Consider the following 17,141-nt stretch of genomic DNA (forward strand, 5'->3'; position numbering starts at 1 on the left):
ATCATCTGCATGCTGATTCCATCTTTGACGACGCCACATAAATGGAATAGGTACTAGCTAGCTTAATAGTTAATATTTGCGCGCTAGCTCTGCATATTCAGCTAGTGTGTGTGTGCGCGATTGACTGGATGAACCTCACGGCAGTTACGTAGCAAGCTAAGGAACTGGCAGTGGATCAAACCATTGTGAGGCAAAGTGCGGGGGGGTCGCAATCTTTTGAAACTTAAAAACGCGCTATTAAGTGTCGATAATCAGCACAATTGCTTTCATTGCGTATTATTAATATAATTTAAATTACATAGTTATGTTTCAGTGATATATTGGGGGGGACAAATCATATTTTTCCCAGGATGGGGGGGTCGTGTCCCTCCCGGGATTTCCGCCCCTGTGTACCAGGCGGTGTTACAGCCCGACAGGATGCTTTCAATTGTGCACCTCAATTTGTGAGGTTCTTAGTGGCCGAGCCGAATTTCTGTAGCATTTCAGATCGTCAGTGATCTTCCCTCCATCCCTTTCTCCCTCACTTTCTCAAATGACAAGACACACGGCCATGTGCATTAGATCACCTGCTGTGTCTCGCCGAACTGTGCCGATTCAACATGTAGAATAGTCGGGAAATGAGTAGAACATTGCAGCCGATGTTCTGTGGTCAGAGGCAATAGAAAGGCCAAACGCTGTTTTAACTGTTCCTCATTCTGGCATGTTTCCTCTTCCTCTCTCTCCCTCCTCTCTTCCTCTCTCTCTCTTCCTCTCTCTCTCTCCTCTCTCTCTTCCTCTCTCTCTTCCTCTCTCTCTTCCTCTGTCTTTCCCTCCTCTCTTCCTCTGTCTCTTCCTCCTCTCTCTCTCCCATTTCTCTTCCTCTCTCTCCCTCCTCTATCTCTCCCTCCTCTCTCCCTCTTCTATCTCTCCCTCCTCTCTCCCTCTTCTATCTCTCCCTCCATCTCTCCCTCCTCTCTCCCTCTATCTCTCCCTCCTCTCTTCCTCTCTCTCCCTCTCTCTCTTCCTCCCTCCTCTCTTCCTCTCTCTCTCTCTCCCTCCCACCTCTTTTCCTCTCTCTTATTCTCTCTTCCTCTCTCTTCCTCTCTCTCCCTCCTCTCTCTCCTCCCTCTCTTCCTTCTCTCTTCCTCTCTCTTCTTCTCTCTTCCTCTCTCTTCTTCTCTCTCCCTCTCTCTCTTCCTCTCTCTCTTCCTCTCTCTCTTCCTCTCTCTCTTCCTCTCTCTCTTCCTCTCTCTTCCTCCTCTCTCCCTCTCTCTTTCTCCTCTCTCCATCCTATCTTCCTCTCTCTCTCCCTCCTCTCTCTCTCTCCTATCTTCCTCTATCTCTCCCTCCCTCCCTTTCTCAGATCCAGAGTTTCCGTGAGCAGCTGATGGAGGCAGCCCAGAAGGCCCACCTAAAGACACCCGTCCCTGGGAAGGCCAACGGGGTCCTGGTGCTGAACCAGCCCCTGCTCATCGAGGCCTACGTGGGTCTCATGTCCTATATCGGTAACAAGAACAAACTGGGGTACAGTCTGGCACGGGGAAACGTTGGGTTTTAAACCAGGATTTGGCTTTGTGCTTTTTAATGTACAATACTACTTCATTACTTAACCCTATTTTACAGTTGTGGCCGAGTTACAGATTTGAAGTAATATTGTATATTTTTTGTATACATCGTGTTTTAAAAGCTCTAGTGAGACATTTTTAAATGTATATTTGTACTTGATTTGCTTCTGAATACTTTGTTTACATTTATTTTGTCCGATTTACAGATTTTAAATAGTATTGTCTATTTGTATTTAATAGTTCACAACATGGAAGGAAATGTTTTTACCCTCATTTCAAATGTGCTTTAGAGGTTATTTGTTGGTTGGTTTTCTTGGCTTGTTCAACTACAGTCAGTCTGAAATTGAAATGTATGTAGTTCTCTATCATTTGCATTACCTAAAGGCTAAGGGATAGTCTACTGTAATTTCATACACAAATTACCATGCCAAATTGTTCCTGCCATCACAGTCAATAAAGTTTTCGCATTACCATCCGTGACTGTACAGCTCTGATTTACCATCCTCTAACTGAATCACTTAATGTACAAACAGACATTTTACCAGGCTCCTGAGTGGCGCAGCGGTCTAAGGCACTGCATCTCAGTGCTAGAGGCATAACTACAGACCCTGGTTCAATTCCAGGCTGTATCACAACCGGCCGTGATTGGGAGTCCCATAGGGCGGCGCACAATTGGCCCAGCATCGACCGGGTTTGGGTTTGGCCTAGGTAGGCCGTCATAGACTGAATTTGTTCTCCAGTTAAATAAAGGTTAAGCTCTCTTGGGTAAGGGGCAGTATTTTTACGTCCGGATGAAAAGCGTGCCCAAAGTAAACTGCCTGTTACTCAAGCCCAGAAGCTAGGATATGCATATAATTGGTCGATTTGGATAGAAAACACTCTAAAGTTTCTAACACTGTTAAAATGATGTCTGTGAGTATAACAGAACTGATATGGCAGGCGAAACCCGAGGACAAACCATCCAAAAAAATTATAATTTCCTCATACCACTGTTTCCAATGGCTTTCATGTTTATTATGAGGCGAAGTCCTCCCAGATTGCAGTTCCTAGGGCTTCCACTAGATGTCAACAGTCTTTAGAAAGAGTTTCAGGCTGGTTTTGGGAAAAATTTGCTAGAAGTTGTAGTTTTTCTAAGTGGCTCCCATTTTGGCTGTAGTGTTCCATTCGCGTGGGTGAAAGCGCGTTCTTTGTTATTTATCTCCGGTAATGAACATACTATTCTCCGTCTTAAATTGTATCATTTATTTGCATAATAGGGTACGTGAGGTTTGATTATAAACGTTGTTTGACTTGTTTGGATGAGTTTATTGGTAACGTTTGGGATTCATTTTGTATGCATTTTGAAGGAGGGAAACCAATGGATTATTGAATGAAGCGTGCCAGCTAAACTGAGTTTTTATGGATATAAAGAAGGACTGTATCGAACAAAAGGACCATTTGTGATGTAACTGGGACCTTTTGGAGTGCCAACAGAAGAAGATCTTCAAAGGTAAGGCATTTATTATATCGCTATTTCTGACTTTCGTGTCGCACCTGCCTGGTAGAAAAAAAATGTCTCATGTTTTTGTATGCGGGGCGCTGTCCTCAGATAATCGCATGGTGTGCTTTCGCAAGTTAAAGTGTACTGTTAGCTAGCTAACGTTAGCTGGCTCACTAGCTAACATTACGTGTATGATCGTATTATTTGTATCTCAGAGCCATTTGCTCTGCTAGTTCTAGCCTAATGTTAGCTAGCTAACATTGAACCTGGTTGGTTAGCTACATGCAGATTCGAGCAGGGTAGTAAAGTCATGAGTTGGGATTATGGTTCATTGTTTAGCTAGCTAGCTGGCTAGCTACATGTTTTAACAAAAGATTCCATTATGCAAGGGCTCCCGAGTGGTGCAGCGGTCTAAGGCACTGCATCTCAGTGCTAGACGGGTCACTACAGACACCCTGGTTCAAATCCAGGCTGTATCACAACCTGCCGTGATTGGGAGTCCCATAGGCCGGTGCACAACTGGCCCTTGTTTGGCCGGAGTAGGCCGTCATTGTAATGTCATGAATGGTGATTATGGTTCATTGTTTAGCTAGCTAGCTACATGTCTTAACAAAACACTCCACTATGCAAGTAACCATTTCGGGTGTGTTCGTAAATTCAGTCTGGCCATCTAGTCCGATTTCAGAGCACTCTCATCTGAGTGTGCCAGAGCGCAGAATAACTGATGAATTTACAAACGCTCAACACCCATTGAATATGGCCGGTGTCAATAAAAGTTGTCAAAAAAGAGTAATTCAATTGTTGCCAGCAGCACAGTTACAGTCACCAACGCTCTGGATAACATGAAAACAGCCTAACCAGCTCTGCTAGTGTGAGTAAAATGGTCAGAGTTTGGATGGGGGCTAAAGGTTTGGAGGGTGTGAATGATGCTGAATGAGTATAAAGAAAGAAGAGTTCTCCAGTAGGTACCAAAACATTTAAAGACCATTTTCTCAAAAGTAAGTTTACAAGTTTATCTACTTTCAAAGCAGAATTACTTTCCCATTGTTTCCTCAAATGCAGTGTATGATATACTATTTTGTAGCTCTGTGTCTCTGCTTTTATCGTATGTAAAAAAAAAATAATAATAATAAAATGTTGCGTCATAAGACAGAATCAAGGCGGTCCATCACATGTCTCTCTATTTAAGAGTGCAATTCTTGGGAACAGATTTCCTAAATAAAAATCCTGGTGATTTTACACATAAACAATAAAAACGTCTAATTAAAACTTGGACACATAGAGTATAGGGTACCATTTGGGATGCAAACTTCTTTCTGCTCAGAAATGATCCTTGCCTCATTCTGTGTCTTACATACTCACTGTGTTTAGCAGCTCTCAGCTAGGTTTATAGTGTATTATTACAGTGAGCAAAGCAGGGGAATTTCCACTGATTTGTATGTGTACCATGTAACCTGCTGTCATGCTTGTATCTATAGCACTGGGCCCAAACAATCACCACAAAACTATACACACAAACTATCTAAGTCAAATAGGGGAGAATTGTTGTGCCGTGAGGTGTTGCTTTATCTGTTTTTTTTAAACCATGTTTGCTGTTTATTTGAGCAATATGAGATGGAAGGAAGTTCCATGCAATAATGGCTCTATACAGTGCCTTCGGAAAGTATTCGGACCACTTGTTTCAACATTTTGTTAGGTGACAGCTTTATTTTAAAATGGATGAAATAGATTTTTTTCCTCATCAATCTACACACAATACCCCATCAAGACAAAGTAAAAACAGGTTTTTTAGATATGTTTGCTAATTTATAAAATATTTTTAAAAATTACATCACGTTTACATAAGTATTCAGACCCTTTACTCAGTACTTTGTTGAAGCACCTTTGGCAGCGATTACAGCCTCGAGTCTTCTTGGGTATGACGCTACAAGCTTGGCACACCTATATTTGAAGAGTTTCTCCCATTCTTCTCTGCAGATGCTGTCAAGCTTTGTCAGGTTGGATGGGGAGAGTTGCTGCACAGCTATTTTCAGGTCTCTCCAGAGATATTAGATCGGGTTCAAGTCCGGGCTCTGGCTAGGCCACTCAAGGACATTCAGAGACTTGTCCCGAAGACAATGCTGAGTTGTCATGGCTGTGTCTTTAGGGTCATTGTCCTGTTGGAAGGTGAACCTTCGCTCAGTCTGAGGTCCTGAGCCCTCTGGAGCAGGTTTTCATTAAGGATCTCTCTGTACTTTACTCCATTCATCTTAGGCTCGATCCTGACTAGTCTCCCAGTCCATGCTGCTGAAAAACATCCCCACAACATTATGCTTGCTAACATTTCTGAAAATCTGTTTTTGCTCTGTCGTAATGGGGTATTGTATGTATTTGGTGAGGGAAAAACAAACAATGTAATCCATTTTAGAATAAGGCTGTAACGTAACAAAGTGTGGAAGAAGTCAAGTGGTCTGAATATTTTTTTGATACCCACAAGGATAATGTGTGTCCTAACCAACAATTACCGTTCAAAATCCTATTTTCCATAACTCCTAAACCTAACCCTTAACCTAACCTAAACCCCTAACCCTAACCTAAACCCCTAACCTAAACCCCTAACCCTTAACCTAACCCTTAACCTAAACCCCTAACCCTTAACCTAACCCTTAACCTAACCCTTAACCTAACCCTAACCTAAACCCCTAACCCTTAACCTAACCCTAACCTAAACCCCTAACCCTTAACCTAACCCTAACCTTAACCCCTAACCCTTAACCTAACCCTTAACCTAACCCTAACCTAAACCCCTAACCCTTAACCTAACCCTTAACCAAACCCTAACCTAAACCCCTAACCCTTAACCTAACCCTTAACCCTAACCCTAACCTAAACCCCTAACCCTTAACCTAACCCTTAACCTAACCCTTAACCCTTAACCTAACCCTAACCTTAACCCCTAACCTTAACCCCTAACCCTTAACCTAACCCCTACCCCCTAAACCTAACCCTTAACCTAACCCTAACCCTAACCTTAACCCCTAACCCTTAACCGAACACTAACCTTAACTACTAATCCTTAACCTAACCTTAACCCCTAACCTAACCCTAACCCCTAACGCTAACCTTAACACCTAACCCTAAACCTAATCCTTAACCTTAACCCCTAACCCTTAACCTAACCCTAACCTTAACCCCTAACCCTAAACCTAACCCTTAACCTAACTCTTAACCACTAACCTTAACCCCTGAACCTAACCCTAACCTTAATCCCTAACCTTAAACCCTAACCCTAACCTTAACCCTTAATCCTAACCTTAACACCTAACCCTAACCTTAACCCCTAATCCTAACCTAACCCTAACCTTAACCTTAACCCCTAACCCTAACCTTAACCCCTAAACCTAACCCTTAACCTAACCCTTAACCTAACCCCTATCCCTAACCCCTAACCCCTAACCCCTAATCCTAACCTTAATCCCTAACCCTAACCTTAACCGCTAGGCCTATCAGTTGATCCAGAAGTCTTCACAAGGGTAGTAAAACCAGCAACATTTGGACAAGTGGGGACATATCGCCGGTCTCCACAAGACAAAAAAAAAGTTATTAAATAACTTGGATACAGCTACTAAATAAATGGGAGCCCGAGCACATGAAGTACCGTTAGTTAGAGCCCTCCAGATGTATTTCAGCGGGCAGGGTTTCACAACTACATTATAGCTGACTTAGCGCTTTTATATTGTTGTTTCGCAAGAGGAACATTAAAGTAAGATGTCAAGCAGATTTCTGGACTGCAATTGAACTGTATTTTGATAATGGCTTGAGATGTCCATCCATTTAATCTGTTTACGTACCTGAATTGACTGTTTACGTACCTGAATGACTGTTTACGTACCTGAATGACTGTTTACGTACCCGAATGACTGTTGACGTACCCGAATGACTGTTGACGTACCCGAATGACTGTTGACGTACCCGAATGACTGTTGACGTACCCGAATGACTGTTGACGTACCCGAATGACTGTTGACGTACCCGAATGACTGTTGAGGTACCCGAATGACTGTTTACATACCTGAATGACTGTTTACATCCCTGAATGACTGTTCGGTGATGGGTTATTGTAATGACTCTGTCATCATCTTTAGCTATAGTAAAGGTCGAAGTATCGCTGATGTGTTTTTCTGTGTTGGTTTCCCTGGGAGACCATAATTGCCTGTTTTATTCATCATGTTGTGAAGGTGTGTTTTTATGGCCCTGAAATTACCCCCACACCACAGGGAGGCGCCGTGGGGGAAAACAAATATGATTTCATGGATCTTTGGCATAGAAAGTGCAGAATACTCAGAATATTTCTAGCACTGTGGTGTAGAGCTCTGTTGTTCATTTCAAATCATGAACAAAGGAGTAGTTCTCAATCATTTTTTAATTTTATTTAACCTTTATTTAACTAGGCAAATCAGTTGAGAAAAGAAAAAACTTATTTTACGATGACAGCCTACCCCGGCCGAACCCTACCCTAACCCGGACGACGCTGGGCCAATTGTGCGCAACCCTATGGGACTCCCGATTACGGCCGGTTGTGATACAGCCCGGGATCGAACCAGGGTCTGTAGTGACACCTCTAGCACTGAGATGCAGTGCCTGAGCCCTCTGTGCCACTCGCGAGTTAGAGGTGTAAACTTCCATTTCTCAATCTAAGCTGCATTTACAGTGTAGATGATGGTACATTAGGTCACTATTTATTCGTAAGTGACTACAATGACGTTTTTCTCCATTTCAGTCTCTCTCTCTCTCTCTCCCCTCTCTCTCTGTCTCTCTCTCTCTCTCTCTCCCCTCTCTCTCTCTCTCTCTCTCCCCTCTCTCTCTCCCCCCACTCTCTCTCTCTCTCTCTCTCTCTCTCGCTCTCTCTCTCTCGCTCTCTCTCTCTCTCTCTCCCCCCTCCCCCCTCTCTCCCTCTCTCCCCCTCCCCCTCTCTCTGTCTCTCGCTCTCTCTGCTGTTTTCATAATAAACAACCAAGTGTTTTTTTTAAGCCGTCTTTGAGTCTTCTTGACGGTATGTGATTCGCTCCAAGCTAAGATATTAACTATTTTGGCAACATAAAAAAAAAACTTTGAAACAAAATTAATGGGAGCGTCCTTAGACGTTCATCTCATTGCATTAGACCTATTCATGTTGGATCTTTTCGATACTACCAGTATATTAATTGATTACAGCATATCGTCATGGAACCAGGATATCAAGTTTTATGTGTAATTAAACAGTAATCCCATCAGGTTTTATGTGTAATGTAACAGTAATCTCATCAGGTTTTATGTGTAATTAAACAGTAATCCCATCAGGTTTTATGTGTAATTAAATAGTAATCTCATCAGGTTCTATGTGTAATTAAATAGTAATCTCATCAGGTTTTGTGTAATGTAACAGTAATCCCATCAGGTTGTATGTGTAATTAAACAGTAATCTCATCAGGTTGTATGTGTAACTAAACAGTAATCCCATCAGGTTTTATGTGTAATTAAACAGTAATCCCATCAGGTTTCATGTGTAATTAAACAGTAATCCCATCAGGTTTCATGTGTAATTAAATAGTAATCCCATCAGGTTTTATGTGTAATTAAATAGTAATCTCATCAGGTTTTGTGTAATGTAACAGTAATCTCATCAGGTTTTATGTGTAATTAAACAGTAATCTCATCAAGTTGTATGTTTAATTAAACAGTAATCCCATCAGGTTTTATGTGTAATTAAACAGTAATTCCATTGTATCTCCTCGTCGTACAAGATTTATACATATGTCAAACAAAAGATTTTACAAAGAATCTTGAAAATACTAAAGGCAAGTGATTTAGCATGGGCTGAAGGAGGCTTTGTAGCCGTCTGGGTTTAGAAAGGTAGAAAGATGTGCTTGATTTAGAAACTGCCGTTTTAAAAAGTGCCAGTGATGCTTACCTGTGCATTCAGGTGTTCTAGAATGTCTTCATTCAGGTGTTCTAGAATGTCTGCATTCAGGTGTGTGTCATTCAGGTGTTCTGGTGTGTGTCATTCAGGTGTTCTAGAATGTCTGCATTCATGTGTGTGTCATTCAGGTGTTCTAGAATGTCTGCATTCAGGTGTGTGTCATTCAGGTGTTGTAGAATGTCTGCATTCAGGTGTTCTAGAATGTCTGCATTCAGGTGTGTGTCATTCAGGTGTTCTAGAATGTCTGCATTCAGGTGTTCTAGAATGTCTGCATGGGCGAGGTGCAGAGCAGCAAGATTAATGACCTGAGAGGCGTTCTAATCAGCGTTCCATTCTGGGAAGGTAAGCCAACGCCCGGGGGGGTGTAGAATATGGGCTGAACTCCAGTTATATTGACTAAAATAACATCGTAACTGATCAACTGGCAGCTTGTCTCTCCTATTCATGACAATAGGCAGAGATTAACCTTAGGCTTTCTGCCCGGCACACAGCAGACTGAAAACTATATCTTTGCAGTGTGGATAAAGTAATGGAGATTAAGGCCGGTATATCCAATCAGATCGCGCTAAATCAGCTATGCACCTTTTATAGGCAATGTTCCCGTGTTTTCGGCTCAATGGGAAATTACCTTTAAATGGTGCATAGCCGACAGAGGCCAACCGGATTGAATCCTGGCCTAACTGTACAAAGTGTTGTTCAATGTAGTGCATCTGTGAATCTGATTTTACTGAGTATTAGTGACCCCGTTGTCAAATGACCTTTCTCCGTTGTAGAGCTCGTTGTGAATTCATCTGAAACACCCATTCAGTACGGTACATGTTGTGGGTAAGATCCCAAGTACTGTCTACATTTTCTGTTCTGTAAATGAGAAACCACATATCTGAGAAGAGGAACAGCGAAGTGTGAAGGATCCTTCTCCCTACGTAGAGGCCAGCGTCATCATATCGGCTGGCTGTTAGTCCTCTGCTGTCATTGTCCCTAGTCAGCCCCAACGACTTTCCTTGTTGTTGGACGGTCAGGTCCAATAGGGAATAGGATGCCATTTGAGACGTACTCCATGTCAGTCCCAAGTAGTTGGATGGTTGGACTGATCTGAAACGACATTCCTTATTGCCTTGAAATGGAATGCGATTGGCTGTGTAAGTGATGGGGCTTAAAGAAGCTCTCCAGAATGCCCGTGACCCCGACTGACCCCCGGTCTGCGTCCCAAATACAATGTTATTTGTCACATGCTTTGTAAACAACAGGTTTAGACTAACAGTGAAATGAGTACATACGGGCTTACTTACTAACAAATAAATGCTTACTCACCCTATGGGCCCTGGTCAAAAGTAGTACACTATATTACGGACTAGGATACCATTTGGGACTCTACCCCACAATGAGCTGGGCTGCCTGGGATCAGTGGGATGCTTGGGCCGTCAAGAGTAACTTTAGACACATTCTAGGGGACACTAGATCCTGATGTGGCATGCAGCCTGCTCTGACCTTCTTCCCAGGAACACTTAGTCAGAGTTCCTAGCTTCTAGATCAGGGAGGGGCCGCATCAATTTCCACAAAACAAAAAACAAAACAAACATTTGGTGGTGGGGGGGGGGGAATTCAGTCGGGGTCTCAATTTACTGTTGAGATTAGAATGGTAGAATACACAAGGTGACATTTTGAAATGTTGTTGTTGCATCAGCAGTTTCTCTCTTGTTATGTCAGTCACTGACAGTCACTCAATGTCCCATGTCAGCTAACATTTTATAGGTTGTTGTCAGAGTCTAGGTGATGTGGGTAAAGGCGGAGTCAGGCGCAGGACACAGAGATGAGTAATAATAGTGACTTTACTCAAAAAATAATCCTCCAACAAGGAGAACGAAAAATCCAGAATCACATAAACGAGACAACTGACAACAATAAACACGCACAAAACCGTGATGGCTCCAGAGGGTTAAATAGGGAAATAATTCAAACGAAATGGGAACCAGGTGTGTACAATACAGACAAAACAAATGGAAAAAGAAATGTAGATCGGTGGAGGCTAGAAAACCAGTGACGTCGACCACCGAACGCCGCCCGAACAAGAAGAGGCACCAACTTCGCCGGAAGTCGTGACAATTGTTAAGTTAGTTTAGCCATCAGCTATTTAAACTTGTAGTAATCATGATTGAATTACTGACCGGGGGTCGTCCATTGATTTTGTTAGTCACTCGCACTCAAACATCATATAAACAACTGAAAACAGTATTCTCCACCCCATGGCAAAATGAGTGGAATTATAGGAAATTAGCTGTAAAACTGCACATTTTCCTCTCCACCCCATGGCAAAATGAGTGGAATTGCAGGATATGAGCTGTAAAACTACATTTTCCTCTCCACCACATGGCAAAATGGGTAGAATTGCATTAAAAAAATGTTTTAATAAAATTGCAACATTTGCTCTACGCCCCATTGTCACAGGTCATGGAATCTCCAGCCTCCATCTCCATGTCTGGCCTGTTTGTTCCGTAAACATGCTGCACCTGTCCATAGAATGCTGGTTGCCAACCAACAATGGAATGCTGGTTGCTAACCAACCAGACTATATGCTATGACCCTTTCCATGCGCATGTGTGTTTGTGAGTGCAAGTTCGTTTGAGTGTGTGTGTGTGTGTGTGTGTGTGTATACATTCATAACAACGTGTACGTAAGGATGTGTTTGGGCCAGAAGACAGACAGATATCTGTCTAGCTTGCTCTCAGGCCAGGGTGATAGAGGTTTTTCCTCTCCAGGCAGCTGTCACTGTTGCGTCTGAAGCAGCACACAGATCTGAACTCTGAGGGAAACACTGGTCTGCATCTCAGTTAGCACCCTAATCCCGATAGACTGTACTGTATATAGTGTCCTACTTTTGGTCAAAATTGCGCGATGAAATGATGAATACTGTCGAGCAACAGGTCAGTTCCAAGTGGGACGTCTACTTTCTTTTTTCCGATAGACGTAACGCCGTTCTCCATGCACAGTCGTTTATAAGAGCTATTGATTAGAGCTATTGATTAGAGCTATTGATTAGAGCTATTGATTAGAGCTATTGATAACAGCTATTGATAACAGCTATTGATAAGAGCTATTGATTAGAGCTATTGATAAAAGATATTGATTAGAGCTATTGATAACGGAGATTAATAAGATATATTGATAACGGATATTAATAAGATATATTGATTAGAGCTATTGATTAGAACTATTGATTAGAGCTATTTATAAGAGCTATTGATTAGAGCTATTGATAACAGCTATTGATTAGAGCTATTGATAAGAGCTATTGAAAATATATATTGATTAGAGCTATTGATAAGAGCTATTGATTAGAGATATTGATTAGAGCTAGGTAAATGAGTGAACTGTTTGTGTTGGGGATTGTAAATATAAATGACATTTGTTTTAGATCTATTGTACCTTCTGATCACTGGAGACAAATGTGAAACCAGTCACACGGCAGCAAACTGAAGCATCAACATATCACCTCTTCCACAGTGAAGTTCATGAAACGCTGGCCTTATAACTTGGGATGAAATTAGGAGAGCCAAGCTATAGACTTCTGTAGCCATGTACAAATGACAGTATAGTACCAAACCTACCGAGGTGATTATATGATTTCTAGAATGTTTAAATTATATGCCCAGACTTTTCACTGTAATTTGTACGGTCAGTTATCCTCACATACATTTATAACGGTCTCTGACTTTAGTGTTAGTTTCCTTACATGTTGCATCATTCAATAACATCATAAGTTTCCCTCAACTTGCACTGCTCATGTTATTGAATGTACGTTTGTTTATGTGTAACTCTGTGTTGTTGTTTTTTGTCGCACTGCTATGCTTTATCTTGGCCAGGTCGCAGTTGTAAATGAGAACTTGTTCTCAACTGGCCTACCTGGTTAAATAAAGGTGAAATCAAATCAAATCAAATAGAAATGTTTGTGTGGTCTTTTTTTTAATCAACTAATTTGTCCTGAAAAGGAGACAAATATGCAAGTATTTAGTCCGACATGACTTTCTTTCCTTGGGGAAGGGATGCCTAGTCAGTTTCACATCTGAATGAGTTCAACTGAAATATGTTTTCTGCATTCAACCCAACCCCTCTGAATCAGCATCCACAGCAGCCAGTTGTTGTCGGGCAGAACGGCAGATTTGTTTATCACCTTGCCAGATCGGGGATTAGAACCAGCGCTTTTTCAGTTACTGGCCCAACATCTTAACCACCCAACGCTCTTAAGAGGTAGGGTCAGTAACTGGGTAGTAACCTAGAGGTTAAGAGGTTAAGAGGTAGGGTCAGTAACCTACCTCTTAACCTCTAGGTTACTACCCAGTTCCTGACCCTACCTCTTAACCTCTTAACCTCTAGGCTACCACCCAGTTACTGACCTATCCTCTTAACCTCTAGGCTACTACCCAGTTACTGACCCTACCTCTTAACCTCTAGGTTACCACCCAGTTACTGACCCTACCTCTTAACCTCTAGGCTACTACCCAGTTACTGACCCTACCTCTTAACCTCTAGGTTACCACCCAGTTACTGACCCTACCTCTTAACCTCTAGGTTACCACCCAGTTACTGACCCTACCTCTTAACCTCTAGGTTACCACCCAGTTACTGACCCTACCCCTTAACGTCTAGGCTACTACCCAGTTACTGACCCTACCTCTTAACCTCTAGGTTACCACCCAGTTACTGACCCTACCTATTAACCACCCAACGATCTTAACCTCTTAACCGCTAGGCTATCTGCCACCCCCGGACTAAGCAGAACATCTAAAGCTGCTTACTCAAGACCAGGCCCTAATTTCCAGGTTCTCGATAGAGGAAGTGGTGGTGAAAAAAAAAGAGGCAGGCGAGGTGACCTCCTAACGAGAATTTGTCTGCTAACAAATAAACCGCCTGTTCTGTCAGCAAATCACTGGATATTAAACTAGATGAACTCCGTTTGAGACTGTCCAATCAACAGGATGCGAAGAACAGTAATATCAGTTTCTTTGAGTTTAAGTTGAAAAAGGACATGGATGATATGTACCGGACGGACGCCTCGGAGAAGGCTGGGGGGGAGTCACTTTGTTAACAGCAGGTGGTGCGCGATCTCTAATGTTAAGGAAGTCTCAAGTTGAAGTCTCAAGTTTTTGCCCACCTGAGTTAGAATACCTCATAATAAGCTACAGAGCATACTATTTACTATTTTTCGTAGCTGTCTATTTACCACCACAAACCGATGCTGGCACTAAGACCATACTCAATGAGCAATATAGGGCCACAAGCAAACAAGAAAAATGCACATCCAGAGGCTACGCTTCTCATGGCCATTGATGCATTTAATGCCCTCCCTCGCCTCCCCTTTGGCACATCTGACCATAACTCTATCCTCCTGATTCCTGCTTACAAGCAAAAACTCTAACAGGGAACAACCAGTGAAGCTCTAAATACGGAAGTAGTCAGATGAAGCGGATGCTGAGCTACAGGACTGTTTCGCTAGCACAGACTGGAATATGTTCCGGGAACCATTAAACAGGAAAAGCATCAACACAGGACTAAGATTGAATCCTACTATGCGTGTCAGATGTGGTATGGCTCACTAACTATTAAGGATTACAAAGAGCTGCCAGGTGACGTGAGCCTACCAGACAAGATAAATGCCTTCTATGCTCGTATCAAGGCAAGCAACACTGAACCGTGCATGAGAGAACCAGCTGTTCCGGATCACTGTGTGAGCTCACTTCTTAGCCAATGTGAGTAAGACCTTTAAACATATTAACATTCACAAGGCCACAGGGCAAGATGGATTACCGGGACGTGTACTTAGAGAATGCGCTGATCAGATGGCAAGTGTTTTCACTGACATTTTCAACCGCTCCCTGACCCTTGCTGTAACAGACCACCATAGTCCCTTTGCCCAAGAACGCCAAGGTAACCTGTCTAAATGACTACTGACTCGTAGCACTCACATCTGTAGTCATGAAATACTTTGAAAGGCTGGTCATGGCTCACATCAACCCCATCATCCCAGACACCCTGGACCCATTCCAATTTGCATACTGCCCCAAAAGATCCACAGAAGATGGAATGGCTGTTGCGCTCCACACTGCCCTGTTCCCATCTGGACAAGAGAAACACCTATGTGAAAATTGTGTTCATTGACTACTGTGGTGGTTAATTTCTGTATTATCAAATGAGGAGAGACAAACTTATCACACAAGTCAGAGTTATACTTATACTTAAACTGAATCTTTATTAGTGAGAGCTTTGCAATAGCGGTGGCTGGTCAACGAATCAAACTCAGATGATTTGTTGAGAGCCACAACACAAAGGCTACTGAGATCTTTTATAACAAAGATCCACCCCCTAGTCTACATAACAAACCACAGATGTTTGGAACGGGTCACAAGGTGAGACTTTTTAAATGAGAAAGGAGTATCCCAGATAGAATTATCTATAATTATCATTCAGTTTGGCCCCTAAGACAAGGTTCCGATCTCGTTCCTGGTACTCATAGCAAAAAAACACCAACTCATCCAATGGCATAAATCAATTGTCAACTCCAGATACTCCCATTTCAAGTAAAACCCCTTCTTGACCACACTCCTGGACAAGCTCACTGAGGGGAGTGAGCCTCTAGGTCATACACTAACCCAGGATAAGTGCAACATCAGAGGTGACATACAATGGTTCCAGACACTACCGCACACATCCCCCAATGCCAAAGGAGGGAGTGACTGGCGGACAGACATTGTGGAGAGAAGTAATTGGTTCCCCATTAATCACGCCATCCCTTCACATGGTTTAAGAATAGGTAAAGACACATTCACATATGAAGACAATGTTCCCTCCTGTCCTCTTCCTTTTGTGATATTCTGCATAGCACCAGGGTGTCACATCCTGACCAGTGAAACGGGGCATTTGCCATAGTAGTATGGTCAGGGAGTGGCAGGGGGGTTTGTTTTGGGGGTTTTGGGGGTTTTGGTTCTAGGGGATTTTGGTTCTAGTTTTCTATTTCTATGTTTCATTTTCCATGTTTGGCCGAGTATGGTTTCCAATCAGAGGCAGGTGTTTTTCGTTGTCTCTGATTGGAAGCCATACTTAGGCAGCCTGTTATTCTTTGGGTTGTGTGGGTGGTTGTTTTCTGCATAGTCTGTGTACCTTACGAAATTGTTGGCTGTCGTTTGTTTTTTCTGGTGAAGTGTTACTCATTAAAAGTAAAGAATGAGCACTCAACACGCTGCGCCTTGGTCCCCTTTCAATGACCCCTGTGACAGAACCACCCACCAAAAGAAGACCAAGCAGCGTGGGAGGAGGTACATCGAGTCATGGACCTGGGAGCAAATCCTGGATGGGCCAGGAAAGTGGACAAGGCCAGGAGAGTTTCGCCGCCCGTGGGAGGAGATTGAGGCAGCGAAGGCAGAATGGCGATACTGGGAGGAACGGCTGGAACGGCAGGAGGAGGCTGAGAGGCTGCCTCCCCCAAAACATTGGGGTGGCATACGGGTAGTTTCGCTAGGTCAGGGGGGAGCCCTGCCCTAACTTCCCGGGTGTACAGGAGAGAGCCGTGGCGCAAACCGGAGCCAAGAATGGAGTCAAGCACGGAGCTTGACGCGAGATTCCGGAGGGAGGTACTGGCGGAGAGGGCACTACTGAGCAGCCGTGCAGAGGGGCGAGCGAAGCATTACGGGGTGATGCGCACTATCTCGCCCATCCGCACGCACAGTCCGGTGCGGTCGGTACGGGCTCCGCAGCGTTGCCGTGCTAGAGTTGGCACTCAGGCCAGGAAGGAGTGTGCCTGCTCAGCGCATCTGGCCGCCAGTGCGTCTCCTCGGCCCAGTTTATCCTGCGCCTGCTCTACGCACGGCAGCCCTCATTCTCCAGCACAGCCCAGTTCGCCCTGTGCCAGCGCTCTGCCCGTGCCGTGCTAAAGTGACCATCCAGCCAGGACGGGTTGTGCAGGCCGTGCGCTCCAGACCTCCAGTGTGTCTCCAAGACACAGTGTACCCTGTGCCTGCTCCACGTACTCCGGTGCGCCACCATAGCCCAGTACGTCCTGTGCCTGCTCCGCGCACTCTTACTCCAGTGCGCCACCATAGCCCAGTACGTCCTGTTCCTGCTCCCCGCACTAGCCCGAAGGTGCGTGTTACTAGCCTGGTGCCTCCCATGCCAGCCCCACGTAGCAGAC

General features: G+C 43.6%; 1 protein-coding gene across 2 annotated transcripts in view; it reads left to right on the forward strand.

Annotated features, from left to right (window-relative positions):
• tprgl (Tumor protein p63-regulated gene 1-like protein) overlaps positions 1 to 2,019 on the forward strand; it is a 56,904-nt gene extending 54,885 nt beyond the window's left edge. Inside the window, exon 6 of one of the 2 annotated variants that reach the window (XM_045687199.1) lies at positions 1,343 to 2,019. In XM_045687199.1, the coding sequence (XP_045543155.1) occupies positions 1,343 to 1,537 (195 nt within the window). In that variant the 3' untranslated portion in view covers positions 1,538 to 2,019. The remainder of the gene's footprint in view (positions 1 to 1,342) is intronic. The other variant, NM_001173777.1, reaches the window with a different exon arrangement.
• The last annotated feature ends 15,122 nt before the right edge of the window (positions 2,020 to 17,141 follow it).

The sequence above is a fragment of the Salmo salar genome, chromosome ssa10, assembly GCF_905237065.1.
Source record: "Salmo salar chromosome ssa10, Ssal_v3.1, whole genome shotgun sequence".
NCBI lineage: Eukaryota > Metazoa > Chordata > Actinopteri > Salmoniformes > Salmonidae > Salmo > Salmo salar.